This window comes from Pseudonaja textilis, chromosome 1, assembly GCF_049901715.1.
Source record: "Pseudonaja textilis isolate UNSWEBS1 chromosome 1, rPseTex1.2, whole genome shotgun sequence".
Taxonomy (NCBI): domain Eukaryota; kingdom Metazoa; phylum Chordata; class Lepidosauria; order Squamata; family Elapidae; genus Pseudonaja; species Pseudonaja textilis.
The window spans coordinates 332333703-332358012 of NC_141990.1; the positions used below are offsets into that span (position 1 = coordinate 332333703).

At 56.3% G+C, this 24310-nt stretch overlaps 1 protein-coding gene and 1 long non-coding RNA gene across 2 annotated transcripts; both read left to right on the forward strand.

Annotated features, from left to right (window-relative positions):
* Positions 1-1446: 1446 nt before the first annotated feature.
* LOC148128425 (uncharacterized) lies at positions 1447-10404 on the forward strand. Its single transcript, XR_015741342.1, has 3 exons — positions 1447-1627; positions 5837-6126; positions 9966-10404. It is a non-coding gene; the product is annotated as an uncharacterized LOC148128425 (long non-coding RNA).
* A 4404-nt stretch (positions 10405-14808) lies between these two features.
* Positions 14809-19998, forward strand: ABHD8 (abhydrolase domain containing 8). Its single transcript, XM_026724033.2, has 4 exons — positions 14809-15487; positions 15960-16130; positions 16523-16739; positions 18882-19998. The coding sequence occupies exons 1-4, from the start codon at positions 14826-14828 to the stop codon at positions 19173-19175; spliced, it is 1344 nt and encodes a 447-aa protein (XP_026579818.2). The 5' UTR covers positions 14809-14825; the 3' UTR covers positions 19176-19998.
* The last annotated feature ends 4312 nt before the right edge of the window (positions 19999-24310 follow it).

A 24310-nucleotide genomic window follows, 5' to 3' on the forward strand; every position in this document is an offset into this window, starting at 1 on the left:
GCATGTGCAGAGTGCTTTCTGTTTATTATCACCCATCGGAATTAGGCTTATGCCTGTGTGTGTGTGTGTGTGTGTGTGTGTGTGTGTGTGTGTGTGTAATCTGCCTTGATGAAGCCCAGAAGGCTGAACTGTGTTGAAATAGCAAACTACCGGATTGCAAAGAGGAGGGGGGTCGGCATCATGGTAAGGGGCTCATGCCCAAAAGTAGGAAGGAGGGGGAGAAGGGAGGGAGGGAGGGGTTGCATCCCCCCCATATATGAAATCCTGGAAGGAAGCCAGGGGCTGGACTAGAAGACCTCCAGGGTCCCTTCCAACTTTTCTTCTTCCGGGTTCTGGTTTATTTCCAGGAACGATATTGCGGCTGGTTGGGGGCGGCATGCAGATCGGTGGGGTCTGCTAGATGACCCCACCCCGCCCCACCGCGTTTCATGGGAATTTAGGTGGGGGTTTCTTGGCCTGCTCGGGGAGATGCGGACAGTTGGGCGGAGAAAACCGCCCGGGAGCTTCGGTTGAAGCAGCCTCGACGGCTTGAAAAAGGGGGGACTTCAACTCCCAGAATTCCACAGCCAGCAACGGAATTCTGGGAGTTGTAGTCCGACCTTCTTTCACCCCCTCCGTCGTTTCTCTTCGCCTCTTCCCAGTGAGGAATTCACCTGGGTAGAGATGTGGGGAGGGGCAAGGGGGCTTCTCCTTGGTGGAAGACGCCCCCTCCCTGCAGAGTTCCCGCCTTCACACACACACACACACACACACACACACACAGAGTAAAACTCCGCCTCCTGAGCTGGGTCTCTTCAGGGCTCTCCGAGTCCGGGTTGGGTTGGGGTTGGGGGAGGCGCTCCAGGAGGAGAACCGGCAGGCCCTGCCCCTCCCTCACCTGAAATGCTCCGTGGCCTGCGGAATTCTGGGAGTTGAAGTCCAGGATGCTGAAGCGGCCAAGGGGAGCCAGGTACGCTAACGCCTTGCCCCCCCGCCCCCCATCCCCATCACACAAGCGGCGCCCCGAGCCGCGCCTGACCTCGCCTACCCCGCGCCGCTTGCAGGAAAACCGGGCGGGCTGGATCTCCCGTGGCCCCCTTTCCCCGGAGGGATCTTGGCGTTCCTCCACGGCCCGGCGCAGTTGGTGCCCCCCGCCCGGGAGAAATAAGAGACCCTTCCTCAGCACCTGCAACCCCCACCGCCCTCCAAGCAAGCCCGCTGCCCCAGAGAGCAGAGCCCTCCCGGCCTGGGGGAAAAGGGGGTCGGGGGTCGTGGGGGGGCTCCTTTGGAAGGAGCCGAGGGGGGGGGTCTGGGGAGCCCCTGGACAAGGAGTCGGCCCGGGAAGGCCGAGGGTCCCCTAGACCGCCGGACCCCTGCCCGTTTCTCCCCGCCGGACTCCGGAGCTCCGGCGGGCGCCCGCTTGCAGAAGGAGGCGCCGGGGAAGCCCCTCCTCCTTCCCCCTCCCTCCCCTCCCCGGGCCCTCTCCCCGTCAGGAGGGCTTGGCGGGCGGTTGCGATGGCTGCGGAGGGCCGCCGAGGCGCGGGCAGAGCTCCAGCCGACGCCCCCAGACCCCTCGCCGGCGGCCGGCCCGGACGGAGGGACCACCGCCCACCCTCCACCCCCGCCCCCCGGGAGGGGAGGACAGGAGGTGAGACGGGGGTGCGGGGGTGGGGGGCAGAGGACCCTTCCCCGTCAGGCCGGGCGGCCCCAGAGCCCCCTCCTGCGCCCCCGGGAAAGGAAGCCCCCGCCCCCCGGCTGTCCCGTTTCGGCGGCGGGTTCCGAGCCCTCGGCCGCCCCCGCCCCCCCTCCCGGCCTTGGTGAGTGGGGGGTCCCTCGGCGGGAGCCGACCCCTGGAGCTGCCGCCCCCGCCCCGCCCCTTCCCCACCTGCGCGGCCTCCTCGGAGGCGAGCTAAGCGGATCAGCGGATGAGATGAGCCCGGCCCTGACCAGTCCTTGGCCCCGCTGGGGAGGGAGGGGAGAGAGGGGGAGGACTCCCCGCCCCTCTCCTCTGCCCCATTGGGGAGGGGGAGTTTATCCTAGGTGTGGGGAGGGCCGGGAGACCCCCAGAGGGGACTCCCCCCACTCCTGCCCTTCACGGTAGGGGGCTTCTTGGGGTCTTGCAGGGGGCTTTTCCCAGGCACCTGGCTGCGTGGCTTTAAAAGGGCAGGTAAAGCTGCCCCCTCAAAAAGGGGCGCCGTGCAGAGGCTGCTGGACAGAAACCGGCGGGGGGCTGCTTTAATTTGGAAATCACTGCATGAGCCTGGAATGTAAATTTTCTGGGCATCTGAATTCAGAATCTGGAGGAATTTCCTTCCCTGGTGAAGCTGGCCCCCTGGGGGGAGGGGGGAGGGTCCGTCCCTGGAGGGGGGGTCAAGGCAGAACCGGACAGCGGTGGGTCTGGGGACATTCCCATGCTGGGCCCCGAGTTGGGCTTTGGTTTCCACCTGCAATTTTTGTCTACGCTGGATCAAATTCCTAGTCCTTAAACTCCTCCAAGTGCCTCTGTGTGTGTGTGTGTGTGTGTGTGTGTGTGTGTGTGTGTGTGTGTGTGTGTGTGTGTGTGTGGCCTGGCAGCCACCGAACAGATTGTGCAGCGTTGGCAGATCTGCCCGAGTGCCAGGGAGGCCCAGGAGGGTGCCAACCGCAGCGCTCCGCTGGTGTTGCTTTCGGCCGGGGGGCAGGAGAGGAGAGGGCTGGGCCGGGGTGGGGGCACAAGGGGGGTTCAAGGCCTGTCCTGACCGCAGATCCCGGACAGGCGGCAGGATTCTCCCTCGTGCCATCAGCCTCTCCTTGGAGTCGGTGGGTGCCTGGCTACTTTGGGGCAGGGGTCTCCGACCTTGGCCCCTTTAAGACGCCCAGAGTTCTCCCAGAGTCTTAAAGGGGCCACAATCGGAGACCCCCCGAGGAAAGAGGCCAAGGCAACCCTGGGGCCTCCTCCCTCCCCCAGGCCCCACGTGCCCCCCACCCCCCACCCGGTTTTCCCGAGAGCCAAGCTGATCGGCTCCTTAGAAGCTTTGGAAAGGGGGCTTTGGGGTTTTTAAGCCCCCCAAAACCAGGCAGTCCTCAACATACGACCCCGGGGGAGCCCCAAACTTCTTATGTTGCAAACCGAGAAATCCGCGAAGTGATTTGTGCCCTGTTTTACGACATTTCGGGCGCCACGTTGTGAAGTGGATCTTAACATGCATCCGTAACCTGGTTTTTAAGTGAAGCCGGCTTCTCCCTCAGACGGGGATGGTCCGTCGGTTGGCGAAGGGGATTGCCTGACCCCTCCCCCGCTGCACGTTGAGACTGTCATAAACGTGAGTCGATTGTCGAGCACCTGAATCACCTGACTGCGGGGAGGCTGCAACTGTCGTAAGAGCGAAAAGGGGTCCTTTTTTCAGTGCTGTTGTAACCTCAAACAGTCGCTAAGTGAAGCATTGCAAGCCAAGGACAATCTGTTATTGTGGGGCGACTTTGGGCCTGTCCTGCTCTCTCAGGCCAACCTACCTCACAGGGTTGTTGTGGGGAAAATAGCGGGAGGGAGATGGGTTGGATGCGTTCGGTGCCTTCAGTTCTTATCTTCTCTATATATCTAAAAGCAAAATAACCCCTCACGCGTCATCACGAAATCTCCAGAACCGTCAAACCTACAAACCTGAAATTGGGCCTGTATGTTCCTCTTGGCTTCTAGGGGCTCACTAAGAAAGGATTCTTCAAAATGGCCGTCAGAGCATTAGTATTTCACTTATTATTATTATTATTATTATTATTATTATTATTATTATTATTATTATTATTATTATTATTATTCCCACGCTCTGATGCTAAGGAGTTCTATTCCCCCTCCCCACCTGGAAAGAAATCTCTTCCAAAGGCAAAACACAAGCAGAGGAGTTTCAGTTTCACAACACCAAGCGGCGTTAGTACAGAACAGTTGAGCTAAGCCACGCCCAGGCTCCTTGCTGTCTCCTCCTTGCTCACACAGCAAATACTCTTTCAGTTTCCAAACAGCCTTCAATTCTCTCACACACTGACAGGACGCTAGCCAGATGAATACCGATGGATGCTGGTAGGCAGAGGCAGAATTTTTCTTTTCCCTTATTTTTCTCCCCCAAAACTAAGCCCCGCCCCATAGTTTCGGAGCGAAGAAGCACGGGGATCGAGCTAGTTTGTAAATATAATAAAGGTGGGAAATCCATCAACCAACCTGGGCGGGTTAGGCACCCTGGTTCTGGAGGTCCCTGCAGGGAGGGCCTGGGTCTTCTCCCCACTGGCCCGGGTGCCCCTCGCCCCACACCCCTCATCAGGCCTGGGCCTTGCACTCTGTGGGCCCAGAACAGGGAAGCAGGGAAGGGGGGCCACCCCGTTTCCCTGCCACCCAGGCCGAAGGCATCTGGCTGGGGTCTCCTGTCCAGGGGCCCTTAGCCCAGCCCTCGGATTTCCTGGGGGTGTCGCTTTCTATCCGGGTCAGTTTAAAGGGGGGGCCTCCCCGCTTGGCCAGCTTAAGACGCGGGGACTTCAACCCCCAGAATTCCCCAGCCAGCAAAACCAGGAGTCTTCAAGGGGCCGAGGCCGGAGACCCCTGAATTAACGCGATGATGGTTGATGCCACCTGGACTCGGCTCTTCCCTTGGAGAGGGGTCCCCCAAAGCCGGCTTCCTGCGCCCCCAACCTTCTCCCCTGCACCCTTCCGGCTTTAGAGACAGAGATAGAGACAGAGACAGAGAGACAGAGATTAACAGAGTTGGAAGGGACCTTGCAGGTCATCTAGTCCAACCCCCCCCCCCCGCCCAAGCAGGAGACCCTACACCCTTTCTGACAGGTGCCAGTCCAAAGAATGAGAACTTGTTGGACAAACGGTGGGGCAACCTCAACCCGGGGAGTGCTCTGCTGGGACGTTCTTGTGGGCCCTTTTGAAAGAAGCGTGTTTGTGTGTGTGTTTTTGTGTGTGTGCGTGTGTGTGTTTGATGCCTGCCGAGGGAGGAAGCCTCCCCTCCAGGGCAGCCGGAAGGGCAGGGCAGGTGCCAGCCCACAAGGGCAGGAAGCAGAGGGTTGCTCCCAGGTCTCAGGGGCCCATCTGCTGCGCCCCCCCAACCCGGCTGCTGGAGAGGGCTGCAGGAGCGGGGGAGGGGGGAGGGGGGGGCAAGATCCGGTCCCGGGGTGGGCCTCGGGCTGACCGCTGCTGTGGCCTCTGGGCCTGACCCTGTGGTGCCCTTGCCAGCTGACCCTCAGGGCGGAAGAGCTGCCTCCAAACCAGTGGAGCAGGGCCCCCCCCCCCCTGCCCTGCCCTGCCAGGTGGTTTTATTTGGGGGGTGGGCTTGAATGCTCCTGCTTGATGTTGCTGTGAGGTGAGGAAAAGGCGCACACACACACACACACACACACACACACACACACACGCACACTTCTGCCTCCGCGCCTCCCTCCCCTTCAGCTGACATTCAGTTATATAAAGGCAGCCTTCGCAGGGAAATCTGGGTCACGGAAAATGGTTTCCTTGGTTGCTTTAGCCAGCATTCAAGAGTTGGGGAAGCGGGGGGGCGTTGCCCACACCACCAGGAGGCTGGGGAGCCTGGATCTGACTGGGCCTTTCAAGGGGAGGGGAGGGGAAGGCGGGCAAGACGGGGGGAGAGAAGCAGCCGAGGTGGGAGGTTTTTCCTGAGGGCGAAAAGGGGGATCCCTGGAATTGCTTGCCCCCCACACCCCAGGAGTTGTGGGGGCTCCAACGCGGGAGAGGCAGGACCCCCCGCTTGTTGGACGTGGTTTAGGGTCTCCTGCTTCAGCAGGGGTTGGACTAGAAGACCTCTGGGGTCCCTTTGTGATTCTCTTCGCCTACCTTAAAGAATCCGTATTTTTTTTAAAACCTTTGCAGTGCCGGTGAACCAAAGTTGGACCTGCCTCCTCTGAGGCCACAAAGGAGGCGGGGGGCCAAGCGGGCCTCCAAAGCGCCAGAAACCGAGGACCAGAAGCAACCGGGGATTAAGGAGGGTTTTTCTGACCGCGAGAACAATTCCCCCGGTGGAACTGCTTGCCACCAGAAGCTGTGAATGCTCCCTGACTGGAGGCTTTTGAGGAGAGCCTGGACGGCCATTTGTCTGAAATGGTAGATGGTTTCCTGTTGGAGCAGCTGGTTGGACTAGAAGACCTCTAAGGTACCTTCCGGTTTCTATTCTAATCGCTATTCTATTCTGTACTATTCTATTCTATATTCTATTTTATTTCTATTTTCTATTCTATTCTACATTCTATTTTATTTCTATTTTCTATTCTATTTTATATTCTTCTATTCTATATTCTATTTTATTTCTATTTTCTATTCTATTCTACATTCTATTTTATTTCTATTTTCTATTCTATTCTATTTTATATTCTTCTATTCTATTCTATATTCTATTTTATTTCTATTTTCTATTCTACATTCTATTTTATTTCTATTTTAATTTTCCATTCTACATTCTATTTTATATTCTTCTATTCTATTCTATATTCTATTTTATTTCTATTTTCTATTCTATTTTATATTCTATTCTATATTCTATTTTATTTCTATTTTCTATTCTATTCTATTTTATATTCTATTCTATATTCTATTTTATTTATATTCTTCTATTCTATTCTATATTCTATTTTATTTCTATTTTCTATTCTATTCTATTTTATATTCTTCTATTCTATTCTATATTCTACTTTATTTCTATTTTCTATTCTGTTCTATTTTCTATTCTATTCTCTGGGTGAGCTGGTGTTTTGATCCCCGCCATCCGGGGAGAACCAGCCCTGCCTTAAACCCATTTCCCCCCTCCCCTTCTGGGGGTGAACCTGCCCCCTCCCTGGGCCAGGGAGGTCAAAATGGCATCGCTGGCTGGGGAATGTGGGAATTGAAGTCCACAGGCCTCCAGGGCCGGACACCCCCCCCCCCGCTTTCCCCTCCAGGGGCCGAGGTGGCCAAGGGCTTCCCACGGATCGCAGGCGGAGTGGACTGGCGGGATCTCCAGTGCAGGGCGGCCCTGGCCGAAAGCCCCCGCTGAGCCGGCTTCCATTCGCACTTTTAAAACCCGCTGCTGCTTGCAAAGGCGTGAAGGACATGGTGTGTGTGTGTGTGTGTGTGTGTGTGTGTGGCTGAGGGGGGTGTGATTTGCAAGCAATTCAAGGAGGATTTCACCTTCCCAGGTTTTTCAGGACAGCCCCCCCTTCTCTCCAACACCCCCTCCCTGGGGTTGTTTGCAAAGCTGCGTGATTTATTTCACCGTTCCGGCTCCAAAATCGATACCTGGGACTACTCGGGGCGGCTGGTGGATCGATCCTTGGGCTGCTGTAATTGCAGCGGCTTCGATCCGGCTCTTGAATCCGGTCCTTGGAAGGGACAACCAGGAGGCTTTGGGGAGAGGCAGGCGCTGCCACCGCCCGGAGACGTCCTGGGTGGAAAATGTCCTTGGGGCTTCTGGCTTTTAGGGGGACTTCACAGCTTTTAGGAGCAGCTTTGCAGAGCGGGAGCCGCTTCTGTGCGCTTAGGATTTAAGGAGCAACGGATGCCGGGGGCTCTTTTCCAGGGGGCCTGGCATTGCAGAGTAAGGTTGACCGAGGGTCCCCACATTTGACAACTTTCAGGCTTGTGGACTTTAACTCCCACAAGTCTTAAAATTGCCCCATTTGGCGCCTTTGTTCATCAGTAGATATCAAATCTTCCTCGGCAAGGCGTTGTGGACTTTCCTCCGTCCTTCCAGTCTCCCACACCCCAGTATTTCAGAGTCTTCCCCTGGGCACCCCACAGTCCTGGAACAATATTTAAATCCAAGTTACAAAATATCAGAGTGGGGAAGGTACCCTGGAGGTCATCTAGCCCAACCCCCTGCACAAGCAGGAGACCCTCGACCGTTCCTGACAAATGGCTGCCCAATTTCTTCTTGGAAACCTTCCAGGGTCTTGGAGGCAAAGTTGTTCCCCGGCTTAATTCCAGGTTGTTTCTCTCCTTCGTTAGTCTCCATCCTTCGTTTCCTGCCTTCCCTTCTGGTGTTTTGGAAAACAAGTGAGCCCCTCAAATACTGGAAGGCTGATATCGTGTCACCCCTAATTCTTCTTTTCTTTGGACTAGCTAGCCAGGCCCGGTTCAGATTACAGATTAACAGAGTTGGAAGGGACCTTGTAGGTCATCTAGTCCAACCCCCCACCCAAGCAGGAGACCCTACTCCATTTCTGACAGAGGGCAGTCCAGTCTCTTCTTGAAAGCCTCCAGGGATGAAGCTCCCACAACTTCCGAGGGCAACTTCTCTTCCATGGGTGGATTGTTCTCCCTGTCAGAAAGTTTCTCCTTGTTTCCAGGTTGAATCTCTCCTTGGTCAGTTTCCATCCATTGTTCCTTGTCTGGCCTTCAGATGCCTTGGAAAATAGCTTGACCCCCTTCCTCCTCTCTTTGGCAGCCCCTCAAATATTGGAAGGCTGCTATCCTGTCTCTCTCTGGTCCTTCTCTTCCCTAGACCAGCCAGGCCCAGTTCCTGCAAATGCCCATCGTATGTTTTAGCCTCCAGTCCCCTCATCCTCCTGGTTGCTCTTCTCTGCACTTAACCTCTTTTTTATACTGGTGTAACCAAACCCGGATGCAAGATTCCAAGTGTGGACTTACTAAGGCTTTATAAAGTGGCACTTACTAAATTCTACCAGGAAGCCCTATGCTTTTGCTGACCCCTTCCACCTAAGAGATCCATGCTCCTGGGTTTTGTAATAACAACAATGCAGGTGATTATTGGCACTTAATTGCCGGTTTCATGAAACCGGCTAAGGCCATTTCTCTCTCTCTCTCTCTCTCTCTTTCTCTCTTTCTCTCTCTCTCTCTTTCTCTCTCGTGCCCAGGCAGCCAATGTTTTGAAAGCATCTGCTAAAATGCTGAGGGCTGCATTGCAAGTGGTTTCTCGCCCTTCCTTCAGCATTCGAAGTGAAATTGGACATTGCTCCGTTGCAGAAAAACCTAATTCATATATATACACAAATGGCGTGTCTGCTTTTCGGATCGATTTCTATTTTTCATCAAGAGATATTTATGCAGAAACAAAAAGCGAAGTAACCAAAAAAGCAAAAAAAAAAAAACCCATTTGTAAGGATTCCCATATTATTATTGCTCCTGGCATCCTGAATTCTGGAGGGAGGCCCAGAGCAAATGGCAAAATGGCAAAAAAAAAATCAATCAATAAATAAAATAAATAACACTCAGTACCCAAACAGTTCTTTACAAAAAAAAGAAAAGAAAAGATTTACAGGCGTGTGAAACATCTGCAGACTTGCTTGCAACCCCCAGTATATTTGAGGGGTCAGGAAAGACGCACAAAATACTTAGTGCTGACGTTGTGCCCCCAAGGGAGATCTAGAGCTTGGCTGCTTCTGTTCTGGTTCCTTTTGCTGACCCAAGTTTTATTTGTCGTTTGGAAAAAGGTGAAGTAGACAGAAAAATCCTGGGGCGATGGTGGAAAGTAGACGCTCTTGCCAAAATCTGCAGGGGGAGTAGGGGGGACTCCTAGCTGGAAGCTGCCCCCCTGCAGCCCCCTTCCAGACCCAGGGAAGGGTGAGGAAACGGGGCTGCCTCCAGCAGAATCCCAGGCCCACAAGCCCAAGATGACCTCAACCTGAGGCCCCTCTGGAGCTTGGAGTCTGACCCCGAGTGCCAAGGGCTCCTAGCCAGGAGGCGACCTGTAATGCTAGCGTTTGCTTCTGAATGCGTCTCTTAGGAGAATAATTTTAGGCAGGGGGATCTTTGTGGCTCAGGGCTGAACGGCGGGGTCCTGGGTGCTCTCTGAGCTGGGTTATTTCCTTGCAGACATTTCAGGACCCAGCTAGGTAACGTCATCAGTGCCAGCGAGGAGTGGGTTTGAGGAGCCTGTGGACTTTGAGCTTGGTGGCTTTCTTGCAGACGTTCCAGGCAATGACATCAGGGCTAGAAGGGAGGGAGTGGAGGAAGACTGCGGGGTCCTGGGTGCTCTCTGAGCTTGGTGGTTTTGTCGCAGACGTTCAAGACCCAGCTAGGTAACCTCATCAGTGCTAGAAGGGAGTGGGACGAGGAGGAAGAAGAGGACAGCTGTGGGTATTTGGGGCTCTTGGAGCTCGGACGAGTTTTTTGCAGGTGTTTCATTACCCAACTAGGTGACGTCTTCAGTGCTAGAAGGGAGGGGGGTTTGCAGGGAGGAGGAGGAGGAGGAGAAGTGGGGGAGGAGGACTGTGGGGTCCTTGGGGGTCTCTGAGGTTGGTGGCTTTCTTGTGGACGATTCCTGACCCAGCTGGCCTTGATGAGGCCACTTGAATGAAACATCTGCAAGGAAACCACCCATCAAGGCCTCAGACCTCTCAAGGTTTGTCCTCTTTGGGGTCTGAAGGCCCCCCTCTAAAAGGATGGGGAGGGAGACTTATGCAACCCACCCCCTTTCGCACGCAACTGCAACCGGTTACGCAATCGGCAACTTCTTCCTTCCAGTCAGAGAGAGAGAGAGAGAGAGAGAGAGAGAGAGAGAGTGGTACCCAAGCCTGCTCCGGTCTCCATGGTTACCCGCATCCACCCCTTCCTCTTCCATTCTGTTTTCTTTTAGCCCAAGGTCTCCTGCCATTCGGGAGGCTCCCTTCTGTTTCCTGCTGGGTTCAGAAGGTGCCCCGGATGGGGGTCGGGGTTGGCAGGGGTGACGGGCAGCCATATTGCCGGGTCTGCCTCCTCTTCCGTGGCACCTCCCGCGAAAGCCCACCCAGCGTGGCACCGGCTGGACGGATCAAAGGTCAGGCTTGCGATTGGCTTGGAAAGGATGGAGGGATGGAAAGGGAAGCGGCCTCTGGGTGGGTAGCAGGTAAACAGACGCTCCGTGAGGCCTTACCAAGGTCATAGAGAGTGGCATTAACCCTCGATGCTACCGCTCTGCCTCAAAGGCGGGGGGAAATGCCCCTTCCTCGCCCTGCCTGGGCCCGAGCCCCACGCCCTCCAGAGCCCCAGAGAGCGGGGAGGAGCTATCAGCTGCCCAGTTGCTCCGAGCAAGGCAAAGGTAACGTTTTAGGATATTTCTGTGTTCACAGAATAACAGTTGGAAGGGACCTTGTAGGTCATCCAATCCAACCCCCCCATCCAAGCAGGAGACTCTGCACCATTTCTGACAGAGGGCAATCTCTTCACAGTCTCTTCTTGAAAACCTCAAGTGATGGTGGTGCTCATACCACTTCCAAAGGGAACTTCTGTTCCACTGGTTGACCGTTCTCACTGTCAGGAAATTTCCAGGTTGAATCTCTCCTTGGATCAGTTTCCATCCATTCTTCCTTGTCTGGCCTTCAGGTGCTTTAAAAAATAGATTGACCCCTTCCTCCTTTCTGTGGCAGCCCCTCCCTCAAATATTGGAAGATGCTCTCCTGCCTCCCCTGGTCCTTCTCTTCCCTAGACCAGCCAGGCCCAGTTCCTGCAACTGTGCATCGTAGGTTTTAGCCTCTAGTCACTCTCTTTCTTTCCTTCTTTCTTTCTTTCTCTCCTTCCTTCCTTCCTTCCTTCCTTCCTTCCTTCCTTCCTTCCTTCCTTCCTTCCTTCCTTCCTTCCTTCCTTCCTTCTTCTCTCACTCTTTCTCACTCTTTTTTTCTTTCTCTCCTTCCTTCCTTCCTCTTTCTCTTGTTCTTTCCTTTCCTTTCTCTCCCTCTCCCTTCAAATATTGGAAGACCGCTATCATGTCTCCCCTGGTCCTTCTCTTCCCTAGACTAGCCAGGCCCAGTTCCTGCAACCGTCCATCGTAGGTTTTAGCCTCCAGTCCCCTCATCATCCTGGTTGCTCTTCTCTGCCCTCTTTCCAGAGTCTCAACCTCTTTTTTATAGTGTGGTGACCAAAAACTGGATGCAGGACTCTAGGTGTGGCCTTCCTAAGGGTGTATAGAGTGGTGTTAGTCCCTCCCTTGATCCTGATTGTATCCCTCGGTTAATGCAACTTAGGATTCCGTCGCCTCTTTCAGTGATCCTCTCTGGAGCAAACGTTGGGGCGCCTTCCCTCTCTCAAGGTCTCTCTCTCTCTCACACACACCCCTGAGCCTCCACTGGCTGAGTTGGAGACCGGAAGGAGCAAGGAGGGAGCCCCCCATGTTTTGGGGTGATAGGGCTCCAAAGGACTGCAGTCCCCACCCGCTTTTAGGAGCCCCACGAGGGCCAATCCCAGTTTGAGCCTCTCTGCACCCATCCATTTTCCAGGCTTCATCCTGTTGGCGTGGAAACCGGCTCTCGTTCCGGCCCTTTTGCCAACATTGCCTCGGTTTGCGATCGGCCACAACCGCAGCTCAACTGCCTCTTTCACCCCTGGACAGGCAGGACGCAAAGCAGGACGACATGGGGGGTGTAAGAGCCAAACCGGCCCCTAGGAACTCCCTCCCATCTGTACCTCGGAGGGAGGGGACTCTGGGGGGGACAGAAGCTGACGGGGGATCGAGGGGGGTCCCGGGGGTTTGCCCCCTTGGGGACTCCAGAGGTGTGGGTCCCCCAGTGTCCATCCGTGGGCCGAAGCCCCCCTGCAGGGAATTGGACATGTGGCCCCTTTGAGTGGGGAGGAGCCCACTGACCGCCAAGCCTGGCTGGCTGGGGAGTTCTGGGAGTCGGGGTCCACAAGCCTCAAAGTTGCCAAGGTTGGACCCCTCCCCGCCCTCAGTAATTCCAGCGGAGAGATGGGGGGGGCGCAGACCCCCCTCCTGACTGGCCTCCTTTCAATTCTGCGGGAGGCAGAGACTTACAATGGAGCCCGGTAGGTGTGCTCTTTAAGTAAGGCCCTGGTGGAGTGAGTCTGGCCCCGTTTTAGGACGTCGTTCAGCGAATCCCTGCAGCGGTTAGGCTAGTAACGTGGTTGTTAAGTGAGCCTGGCTTTCCCGCTTGACTTTGCTTGCTGGAAGGTCACGAAAGGGGATCCTGTAACCGTCGTAAATAGGAGCCACTTGCCTTTCCTTTGAATTTCGATCATGTGACCCCAGGGATGCCGCAAGGGTCGTAAGTGTGAAAAATGGTTGTATGTCGCTTTTTTTTCAGTCCTGTTGTGACCTCGAAGAAACAGTCGTAAGTTGAGGATGCCCGTAGTCTCTCCCGATTTTGGCAAAGGGAATTTTTCGCCCTCCTCTCTTGGTTGAGAGCAGCAGCCAAATCTCCCCGGCTGGGCTGGCACTTTTCCTCCTGCAGGCACCACTTAGGACAATCGCCAATGGAAATGGGGGGACAGGGGGGAAGGGGCTTCCAGGATGTCAGAAAGGGGGAGGGAGAGAGAGAGAGAAAGAGAGAATGGAGAGAGAGAAAGAGAGAGAGATAGTGTCAGAAAGGGAGAGGGAGAGAGAGAGAAAGTAAGAGAGTCAGAAAGAGAGAGAAAGAGAGAATGGAGAGAGAGAGAGAGTGATAGAAAGTGTCAGAAAGGGACGGAGAGAGAGAGAAAGTAAGAGAGTCAGAAAGAGAGAGAAAGAATGGAAAGAGAGAGAGAGAGAATGGAGAGAGAGAAAAGAGTCAGAAAGAGAGAGAGAAAGGGGGAGGGAGAGACAGAGAGAAAGTAAGAGAGTCAGAAAGAGAGAGAGAATGGAGAGAATGGAGAGAGAGAGAAAAGAGTCAGAAAGAGAAAGAGAATGGAGAGAGAGAGTGATAGAAAGTGTCAGAAAGGGAAAGAGAGGGAGAAAGTAAGAGAGTCAGAAAGAGAGAGAGAATGGAGAGAATGGAGAGAGAGAGAAAAGAGTCAGAAAGAGAGAGAGAATGGAGAGAGAGAGTGATAGAAAGTGTCAGAAAGGGAGAGGGAGAGAGAGAGAGAAAGTAAGAGAGTCAGAGAGAGAGAGAGAATGAGAGAGAGAGAGTGATAGAAAGTGTCAGAAAGGGGAGGGAGAGAGAGAGAAAAAGTAGGAAAGTCAGAAAGAGAGAGAGAGAGAGAATGGAGAGAGAGACAGAGGGAGTGATAGAAAGTGTCAGAAAGGAGAGAGAGAGAGAGAGAGAGAGAAAGTAAGAGAGTCAGAAAGAGAAAGGGAAAGAGTGAGGGAAAGAGAGAGAGAATGGAGAGAGGAGAAAAGAGAAAGAAAGAGTCAGAAAGAGAATGGAGGACAGAGAGAGAGAGAGAAAGAGATCTGCACGTGCCCAGAGGCACCATCGCCGCTTTTCGGGTGGGCGCCTGCAGCCCAGAGAGCCACCTTGGGGACCCAACAGTCCTTGAGGCCTCTGGCTGTGAAGAACGGGGGAGGGTCTCTCTTTATCTCCCTCCTCCCTCCCTCCCCTGGCCATTTTGCACGGACAGGTCATCCTCAACTTACATCCATCACATTCAGCGAGTTAAACCCTCGTTGAAAAAAGAGACTTACATCCGCTTGACCCAACTGGGTTACATCATCAGTGCTAGAAAGGTTGGGGGAGGGGAAGGAGGAGGGGGAGGACACCCGAGGGGCCCTCGGGGCTCTCTGAGCTGGTGGTTTTCTTGAAGACGTTTCATGACCCAACTAGGTTGCATCATCCATGCTGGTAGGGACTGGTGGGGTTTTTTTGTAACCCCACTCCCTCCTAGCACTGATGATGTCACCTAGTTGGGTCATGAAACGTCTGCAAGAAAACCACCAGCTCAGAGATCCATAAAGACCCCACCGTCCTCCTCCCCTCCTCTTTGTGTCTCCCCCACTTCCTTCCTTCCTCTCCTCCTCCTCCTCCTCCTCTCCGCAACCCCACTCCCTCCTAGCACTGAAGATGTTACCTAGTTGGGTCGTGAAACATCTGCAAGAAAGAAACCCAGCCGAGGGGCACCCAGGACCCCCAGTTCCACCCTCAGCAGATCCAAATACCCCCTTCTGCCCTGGGTCCAGGGGGTCTCCTTGGGGACGTCCCGCTGCCGGCCCTAACACCCCCCACCCTTCTTTCCGCAGGGCCCCGCCATGCTGACCAGCCTGGCCGACGGGCTCCTCTGCTGCCTGCTGGGCAAGGCCCCGAACGTGGTGGGGCCCCTGGAGCCCGTCGAGTCCAGCGACGGCTACAGCTTCGTGGAGGTCAAGCCCGGCCGGGTCCTGCGGGTGAAGCACGTCGCCCCCGCCCGGCCCCCCAGCGCCCCCGAGGAGGAACCCCCAAGGATGGGCGCCGTGCGCTGCAAGCGCCGCATCGCCGTCTACCGCACCGGCCAGGTGGTCATCGAGAACCTGGCCGAGGCCCCGGGGGCGGAGGCCTCGGAGGCCAGTGCGGCGGCAGCCGGGACCCCCACGGCCGGCGGGGCCCCGTCGCTCAAACGCCGCCGGCCGAAGCCCAAGCGGGTGGTGCACGTGGATTGCACGCAGCGTATCGGCAGCTGCCAAGGGTCACACCGGGACGTGGTGCTCTTCTTCATCCACGGCGTGGGCGGCTCCTCGGACATCTGGAAGGAGCAGCTGGACTTCTTCGCCAGGCTGGGCTACGAGGTGGTGGCGCCCGACCTGGCCGGCCACGGGGCCAGCTCGGCGCCCCAAATCGCTGCCGCCTACACCTTCTACGCGCTGGCCGAGGACCTGCGCAGCCTCTTCAAGCGCTATGCCAAGAAGCGCAACGTCCTCATCGGCCACTCCTACGGGTAAGGGGGCTCCCGAGGGGATACGGGGGGTCTCTCTCCTGTGGGGGGGTCTCCTCAACTTACAACCAGAACCGGGAGCAGAATTGACACCGCCAAGCAAGGCGAGGAAGGGCGTGAAGTTCAGCAAATCACAGGAGTTGTTAAGCGAACCCGGCTTCCCACATGGATTTCGCTCATCCGACGGTCGCAAAAGGGAGTCCCGTGACCCTCCCCCCCAGACCCTGGGACGGCACCCCCGTTTTAATCACGTGGTCCTGGGGGACGCGGTCGTGTGCAAAGGCCCCTTTTGTTCTTCTGTCCCGTGGTGGTTTCAAACGGTCACTAAACGAGCTGCTGCGAGTCGAGGACTGCCTGCGTAGAGGGCCCCCGAACATGGAGGCTCCACGTCCCCTGCGGGGCAGGGGGAGAGAGCGGGAGGGAGGGGCCCCCTCGGCCGCGTCTCACAGCCCGCCCGGCCTCTCCTCCGCCTCAGGGTCTCCTTCTGCACCTTCCTGGCCCACGAATACCCGGACCTGGTGCACAAAGTGGTGATGGTCAACGGAGGAGGCCCCACCGCCCTGGAGCCCAGCCTCTGCTCCGTCTTCAACATGCCCCCCTGTGTCCTGCGCTGCCTCTCGCCCTGCCTGGCCTGGACCTTCCTCAAGTGAGCCCCCTGGGCCGGGGTGGGGAGGGGGCACAAACGGGCAGACCTCTCCCCTGGCACCACTGGGCCGCCCTGAAGAGGGTGGGGGCCCCAGCTCTCCTTCCCCGGCACCCCCTCCTCGTGCCTGGCCTGGCCCTTCCTCAAGTGAGCCTCTGGGAGGGGCAGCCAGGTCTCCCCAGGGTCCACGCGTGGCTCCCCCGGGGTCTTTACACCCCCCTTCCGGACCCTGCCCGTCCGTTTGGGGGGCTCAGACTGCCTTGAGCCCTCCGTCTCCTCCCGGGGAGGCTGAGATCCCGCTTCTTCCTTGGCCCGGCCCCCAAATGGCGGGGTCTTTGCCCACCGCTTCCCACCCGCCCCCCTCTGTGCTGACCCCGTGCCCTTCTCCCCGCCAGAGCCGGCTTTGCCCGCCAGGGTGCCAAGGAGAAGCAGCTGCTCAAAGAGGGCAACGCCTTCAACGTCTCCTCCTTTGTCCTGCGGGCCATGATGAGCGGTCAGTACTGGCCGGAGGGGGACGAGGTCTACCACGCCGAGCTGACCGTGCCCGTCTTGCTGGTGCATGGCATGCACGACAAGTTTGTGCCCGTGGAGGAGGACCAGCGCATGGCGGAGGTAAGGCTGCGGAGGGGCATCCCCTGCCCCGCCAAACTCCCCCCCCCGCCTTAGCCCCCAGGGAGCCCCTGATGGCTTCCCCCTTGAGTAAAACCCGAGCTTTATCAATGGGGGGGTCCCCTTGGGTGCCCTGGGGGGGCTGCTCAGCTGGGATGCCCCCGAAGAGGGGCCAGCGGGCCCTTCAAGCAGGATATTGTGGGGCTCCAAGCAATACGTCCATAGTAGACAGAACTCCAAACAGAACATAAAGATGAATTCCAGACAGAACAGAACAGAGCAGACAGAACTCCGAGGCAGGCCGAGTCCGCAAAGAGCAGGTTTATTGGATCTATCATATTGGCACAGGTCTGGTAGAAACCAGCTCTGAAAGTTCCCGCTGTTTCCACCTAATTAAAAGTAGAAGTTTTCCCCTTTTCCCAAACGAACAGTCACACGGTCCAATCAGGCTGCTGTCCGGTTGCTTGGTAACATCACTCCTCCTCTCTTCAGCTGCCTGTGGGAGTGTCCTTGGTTCCCGTGAGAAACTCTTTTGTTTCGGCTACAAATTCCCAGCTCTCGCTATTCCCCGCCTCCCTTGTGCCAACACGGAAGCCTCCCAATGGCCCCAGTCAGGCCAGAGTTGACCCAGATGTGTCCAGCTGCCGCAAGATTGGCTGGATGAAAAGCAGGGAGGGAGGGGCCTATGAGAGAGGGAGGGGCTTGCAGGGAAGCGGGAGGTGATGGTCACTTGATTGCACCCACATTTGCCCAGATATGGGAAGGCCCCGGGGAGGGGGGGGGCGCTGAGTGCCATTTCGGTGGAGGCGAAGTTTGACCAGTTTGCACAATCCCTGTGGGAAGCACACATCAGCCCTCCCCCCCCCCCCAGTTAAAATTTAATTCAAGTCACACGGTGGGGGGGGGGCTCAGCTGGCCAGCATTTCCAGGTTGTGGGTCAGAAAAGCTGCATGGGTTCAAGGCTGTAGAGTGACCCATGCCAGCCTCAGGAAGTGGGGTACCAGCTGCCTCTCTTTGGGGGTCAGCCGTGCAGTGGCCGGATTCAACCAATTTTACTAGCAGTCCTGTGGGCGTGGCTTGGTGGGCGTGGCAGGGGAAGGTGACTGCAAAATCCCCCCTTCCTTCCCCACTAGCCTGCTTTCCAGCTCCGTTCTCCCGTGCAGGGGCAACCAAGGAAGACCCAGCCGATCAGCGGGGACTCGATGGGAGGCAGGGAAGAAATGGGGCTGGCCGGTTCTCCGAACTACTCAAAACTTACTTACTGGTCAGAACCAAGTGATCCCCACCTCTGGAGCAGTGCTTTTGACTTCCCACAAAGGTGCAAGTGAAAAACACACACTAACACACACAGGGACCCGTAGATATTTATCCTCTGCAGTTAAAGGGAGACTGACCAGCCTTCCTGAGACGCCCACAAACACACATCAAATCCCAAAGCCTTTTATTTTAGTTCAACCGCTGTGAATTATCGTCATTCACATCCCGGCGTGCGTCTTAACCGGTGATAATTAGTCCCAGGAACACCGGCCAAAGTTCCTCGGAAGAAGTCCGAGAAGAACGCACCTTTATCTGACTCGAAGGGCTGTCGGTGACTAAAGTCCCAATTAGTCTTTCCAAAGCCGAAACGGAGAACCAATTGAACGCAGAGCTTTTAGAGTCCAAACAGCTCAGAGCAAATGACGTTGCTTCCTGCAAAGGTTTTCCTACCTTTGCACTTCCTTTATCCCTTATGGGAAGGGCAGTCACCTCTCAGTCTTACTCCCGAGTTGCCCCTTTTGTCTCATCTGCTCTTGCCTTCTAGCAACTGCGCACATGCGCACTGGAACCAGGCTCCCGCTGTTCCTCTGCCTCGCTGCTGCCGGAGTCCGGAGGCTCCAGAGGCAGCAGCCCACTCCCAGATGGCCCAGGGGCCACCTCTGCATTGGACCCAGGACCCTCGTCCGAGTCCTCCCCAGACTGGTCCCCGTTTTTCTGATTCCGCCGCCCGCTGCGCAGGCTGGCGGTGAACCACAACAGATGCAAAGTGCCCCTAGAGAGCAGCTGGATTGCCCCCGAAGACCCCCGAAGACCCCCCACCCCACCCTGCAGGCCATCCAGGGCAAGGCCACCCGACTGACACACCCCCCCCGTCCTTCTTGACCCCAGATCCTGTTGCTGGCCTTCCTGAAGGTGATCGACGAGGGCAGCCACATGGTGATGCTGGAATGTCCGGAGACGGTCAACACCCTCCTGCACGAGTTCCTGCTCTGGGAGCCTGAGCCCCTCCCTCGGAAGAGGGCCCCGTGGGGAAGAAGTAGCCGGCGGATGGGGTCCACCCTGAGGGTCCCGGGGCCCACGCTCCGGTGGCTGCCCCAAGGAGAGCTTCTTACGGCGGACGCCGAGAGTTGCCACGGAGGGGGAAGGCGGTGCTTCGCCTCCCTGTTTTTTTTGGGGGCGTAGCAGGAATGCGGGAACCTCGAACCGAAGGATGGTGGCGAGCAGAAGGACCAGCAGCAATCAGCGCACACAGCCCAAAAGTCAGACGGAGGCGGACAAGCAGGGCTGCTTTGCTTCTTGCAGCAGGATGATGGACTCTGGAGTCTCCGGCAGGGGATGCTGGGGCTTCCTTCCGGATGCTTCGACTGGGCCAAGGGGGCGGCCTCTTGGAGCGGATATGGGGGGTGTGGGTGGACGGTGCCCGCGTGGACCCCTGACCTTTTTCCACTCCACCAAAGGCACGTCCCAAGAAGTTGTGGGAAGCTGCAGGCGGGATTCTCCCACGCTGCTGGCGGAGAAGGACGTGGGGCTGAAGGCCCCCCCCCCCAGCAGCCCCCCCTGGGGGCGGGGGCGGGGGGGCGCAGGTGGTGACTCCAACCCCTTGCATCGTTGTCTTGTCAGAAGCTTCACCACCCCCACCCCAAGGACTGGGGTCTGCCATCTGGAGCAGGGGTCTCCAACCTTGGCCCCCTGAAGATGTGTGGACTTCAACTCCCAGAATTCCTCAGCTTTGCAGCTTTGCTGGTGGAGGAATTCTGGGAGTTGAAGTCCAGACGTCTTAAAAGGGGCCGTGGTTGGAGACCCCTGATCTGGAGAACGCAGGCCCTGAGTGTGGCTGGAGCACACGAGGGGGAGAGGCTTTTGCCCCCCCTCACCCCTCCCACGTCGCTTCTTTCCCACACAGATGCTGGAATTCAGTCCAAGATGGGGGGGGTCCATGCCCTGCCCCCCAACACTTGTGCCCCCCACCTGCAGTGTTTGTAAATAAACTTGGCAAAGTTGTACCAACCCCTCCCCGCTCCCTTCCCAGGGGCCTAACCGGGCAAACTGTGCCAGCTCCCAACGTCAGGACTCGGGGGTTGGCGGCTGGGCACCCGCAGGAGAATTCAGGGCCGTTTGGGGGCCCTTTTCCAGGAGGCTGGGAGTGTCCCCCAGGGCTTGGAGAGCTTTTCTCGGCCGCTTCTGGTTCCTCAGCTTATGACTAGAACTGAACCCCAAATATCTGTTTGCTGAGGGAGACGGGCGAGTTTCTGCTCCATTTCACAAAACTTCCCTCGATTGTGAAGTGAGTCAGTCGCAGGGCTGTCCAGCACATCTGGCCTCTGGCTTTGCTTGTGAGAAGGGTGCAAGGGGCGGGGGAGGAATCATTTGACCCTGGGGTGCTGCGAAGGAAGGAAGGAAGGAAGGAAGGAAGGAAGGAAAGGGAGGGAGGAAGGAAGGAAGGAAAAGGAAGGGAGGAAGGAAGGAAGAAAGGAAGGAAGGAAGGGAGGGGGAGAAACGAAAAAGGGAGGGAAGGAAGAAAGGAACGAAGGAAGGAAAGAAAGAAAGAAAAGAAAGGAAGGAAAGGAAGAAGAGGGAGAAAGGAACTAAAGGGGAGAAACAAAAGAAGGGAGGGAAGGAAGGAAGAAAGGAAGGAAAGGAAGAAGAGGGAGAAAGGAAGGGAGGGGGAGAAACGAAAGAAGGGAGAGAAGGAAGGAAGAAAGGAAGGAAAGGAAGAAGAGGGAGAAAGGAAGGGAGGGGAGAAAGAAAAGAAAGGAAGGAAAGGAAGAAGAGGGAGAAAGGAACGAAAGGGGAGAAATGAAAGAAGGGAGGGAGGGAAGGAAGGAAGGGAGGGAGGGAGGGAAATGAAAGAAGGGAGGGAAGGAAGGAAAGAAAAAAAGAAGAGGGAGAAAGGAAGGGAGGAGAAATGAAAGAAGGGAGGGAAGGAAGGAAGGAGAGGGAGAAAGAAAGGGAGGGGAGAAATGAAGGGAAGGAAGGAAGGAAGGAGAGGGAGAAAGAAAGGGAGGGGGAGAAATGAAGGAAGGAAGGAAGGAAGGAGAGGGAGAAAGAAAGGGAGGGGGAGAAATGAAGGAAGGAAGGAAGGAAGGAGAGGGAGAAAGAAAGGGAGGGGGGAGAAATGAAGGGAAGGAAGGAAGGAAGGAGAGGGAGAAAGAAAGGGAGGGGGAGAAATGAAGGAAGGAAGGAAGGAAGGAGAGGAAGAAAGAAAGGGAGGGGAGAAATGAAGGGAAGGAAGGAAGGAAGGAGAGGGAGAAAGAAAGGGAGGGGGAGAAATGAAGGGAAGGAAGGAAGGAAGGAGAGGAAGAAAGAAAGGGAGGGGGAGAAATGAAGGGAAGGAAGGAAGGAAGGAGAGGAAGAAAGAAAGGAGGGGGAGAAATGAAGGGAAGGAAGGAAGGAAGGAGAGGAAGAAAGAAAGGGAGGGGGAGAAATGAAGGGAAGGAAGGAAGGAAGGAGAGGGAGAAAGAAAGGGAGGGGGAGAAATGAAGGGAAGGAAGGAAGGAAGGAGAGGGAGAAAGAAAGGGAGGGGGAGAAATGAAGGGAAGGAAGGAAGGAAGGAGAGGAAGAAAGAAAGGGAGGGGGAGAAATGAAGGGAAGGAAGGAAGGAAGGAGAGGGAGAAAGAAAGGGAGGGGGAGAAATGAAGGGAAGGAAGGAAGGAAGGAGAGGAAGAAAGAAAGGGAGGGGGAGAAATGAAGGGAAGGAAGGAAGGAAGGAGAGGAAGAAAGAAAGGGAGGGGGAGAAATGAAGGGAAGGAAGGAAGGAAGGAGAGGGAGAAAGAAAGGGAGGGGGAGAAATGAAGGGAAGGAAGGAAGGAAGGAGAGGGAGAAAGAAAGGGAGGGGGAGAAATGAAGGGAAGGAAGGAAGGAAGGAGAGGAAGAAAGAAAGGGAGGGGGAGAAATGAAGGGAAGGAAGGAAGGAAGGAGAGGGAGAAAGAAAGGGAGGGGGAGAAATGAAGGGAAGGAAGGAAGGAAGGAGAGGAAGAAAGAAAGGGAGGGGGAGAAATGAAGGGAAGGAAGGAAGGAAGGAGAGGAAGAAAGAAAGGGAGGGGGAGAAATGAAGGGAAGGAAGGAAGGAAGGAGAGGGAGAAAGAAAGGGAGGGGGAGAAATGAAGGGAAGGAAGGAAGGAAGGAGAGGAAGAAAGAAAGGGAGGGGGAGAAATGAAGGGAAGGAAGGAAGGAAGGAGAGGGAGAAAGAAAGGGAGGGGAGAAATGAAGGGAAGGAAGGAAGGAAGGAGAGGAAGAAAGAAAGGGAGGGGGAGAAATGAAGGGAAGGAAGGAAGGAGAGGAAGAAAGAAAGGGAGGGGGAGAAATGAAGGGAAGGAAGGAAGGAAGGAGAGGGAGAAAGAAAGGGAGGGGGAGAAATGAAGGGAAGGAAGGAAGGAAGGAGAGGAAGAAAGAAAGGGAGGGGGAGAAATGAAGGGAAGGAAGGAAGGAAGGAGAGGAAGAAAGAAAGGGAGGGGAGAAATGAAGGGAAGGAAGGAAGGAAGGAGAGGGAGAAAGAAAGGGAGGGGGAGAAATGAAGGGAAGGAAGGAAGGAAGGAGAGGAAGAAAGAAAGGGAGGGGGAGAAATGAAGGGAAGGAAGGAAGGAAGGAGAGGGAGAAAGAAAGGGAGGGGGAGAAATGAAGGGAAGGAAGGAAGGAAGGAGAGGAAGAAAGAAAGGGAGGGGAGAAATGAAGGGAAGGAAGGAAGGAAGGAGAGGGAGAAAGAAAGGGAGGGGGAGAAATGAAGGGAAGGAAGGAAGGAAAGGAGAGGGAGAAAGGAAGGGAGGGGGAGAAACGAAAGAAGGGAGGGAAGGAAGGAAGGAAAAAATAAAGAGGTAGGAGAAGGAGGGATTTTGGCACCTGGGAAACGCAGCCTGCCTTCGCAGTCCCGGCTGAGGGAAGGGGAGAGAGCAGGTGGGGGGCCGGAGCTCTGCTGAAGCCCCTTTCCCCCCCCCTCCCCCTCCCCCCCCTCCCAGGAAGACCCTCCAGAGGCCGGAAACCATTCAGGCCACATTTGCAGACGGGAAATACAAGCCACAACCGCCGAACCAGCTGCCCTCCTTGCAAACAGCGCAACTCAGGCGATTGAAGGCCTGAAAGACACAAGCGCAGGAAGAGCAGCTGCAGGAACTGGGCACGGCCGGTCTAGAGAAAAGGGGCGACTATGGGGGGGCGGTGGGGGGGGGGCAGGTTCCGGTGTCCGAGGGGCTGCCCCTAAAAGCAGAGGCCGAGTCCGTTTAGTTTCCAAAGCCCCCGAAGGCAGGAGAAGCGGGAGCAGCAGCAGCAGCACTCCGGCCGACCTCCTGCTTCCCGGCCCGCTCTGAGCCCTTGAGAGGAGTCGGCCTCTTGCCCCCAACAATCGGGGTCCCCCTTTGACGCCCCCTCAGAAGTCAGCCGGGAGCCTGGTGGGATTCGACCTGCCAAATGGCCGGCAGCCGGCCGGAGGAGCCTGCGGTTCTGTACTCTCCCCACTGCGCCACGGAGGCTCCAAGGAGCAGCGGATGGAAACTACCCAAGGAGAGAAGCAACCTGGAACTTGTGTTTACAGAGTGAAGAGCTGGAAGGGACCTTGGAGGTCATCTAGTCCAACCCCCCGCCCCACCCAGGCATGGGACCCTGCAGAATGTCTGACGAACGGCAGTCCAGTCTCCCGTCGAAAGCTTCCAAGTGACGGAGAAGCGTCCTAACAGTCAGGACAATCCGATCAGTGGCACAGAAGTCGCCGGAGCTCCATCATCCCTGTTAGGCTTCCAAGAAGAGGCTGGACTCCCATCGGTCAGAAATGGTGATGGGTCTCCTGCTTGGGGGAGTTGGACTAGATGACCTCTTATGTTCTGATTGTGAGATCATTCCACAAACGGACCCTGGAACCAGTTAGGGTGTGTATATGTGTGTGAGAGAGAGGGGGGAGGGCTAGGTGTTTTTTTTGGGGGGGGGGGCTTTGATTTGGTTCCACTTTTGGTGCCCTGGGCAAATCCAAACAACTTTGTAAAAGAGTTGGCACCATTGCCCTGCGGAGCCTAAGATCTCCCTGGCATAGAAGGGCTGGGGGGGCGAGGGGGGGCGGACAGGAAGGGCAACTAAACCAAGGTTTGTTTGGGGCCCCACCCGGGAAAGCCCAGCGGCCAAGCAGCCCCCGTCCCTCAGGGCTCCCAGCTTCCCTCCTGGCCAGTTTTCCTCGCGGAAACGGAGGAAGACCCAAAGCGCCTCCCGGCCTCGTGAGGAGGGGGGACTATTTTCACGAAGAATTACAGCTACTCCTCAACTTATGACTGCAACAGGTCCTGGGGTTTGGGTCCTATGTCATAAGATAGTCATAAGTCAAACCTACCCGGTTTTAC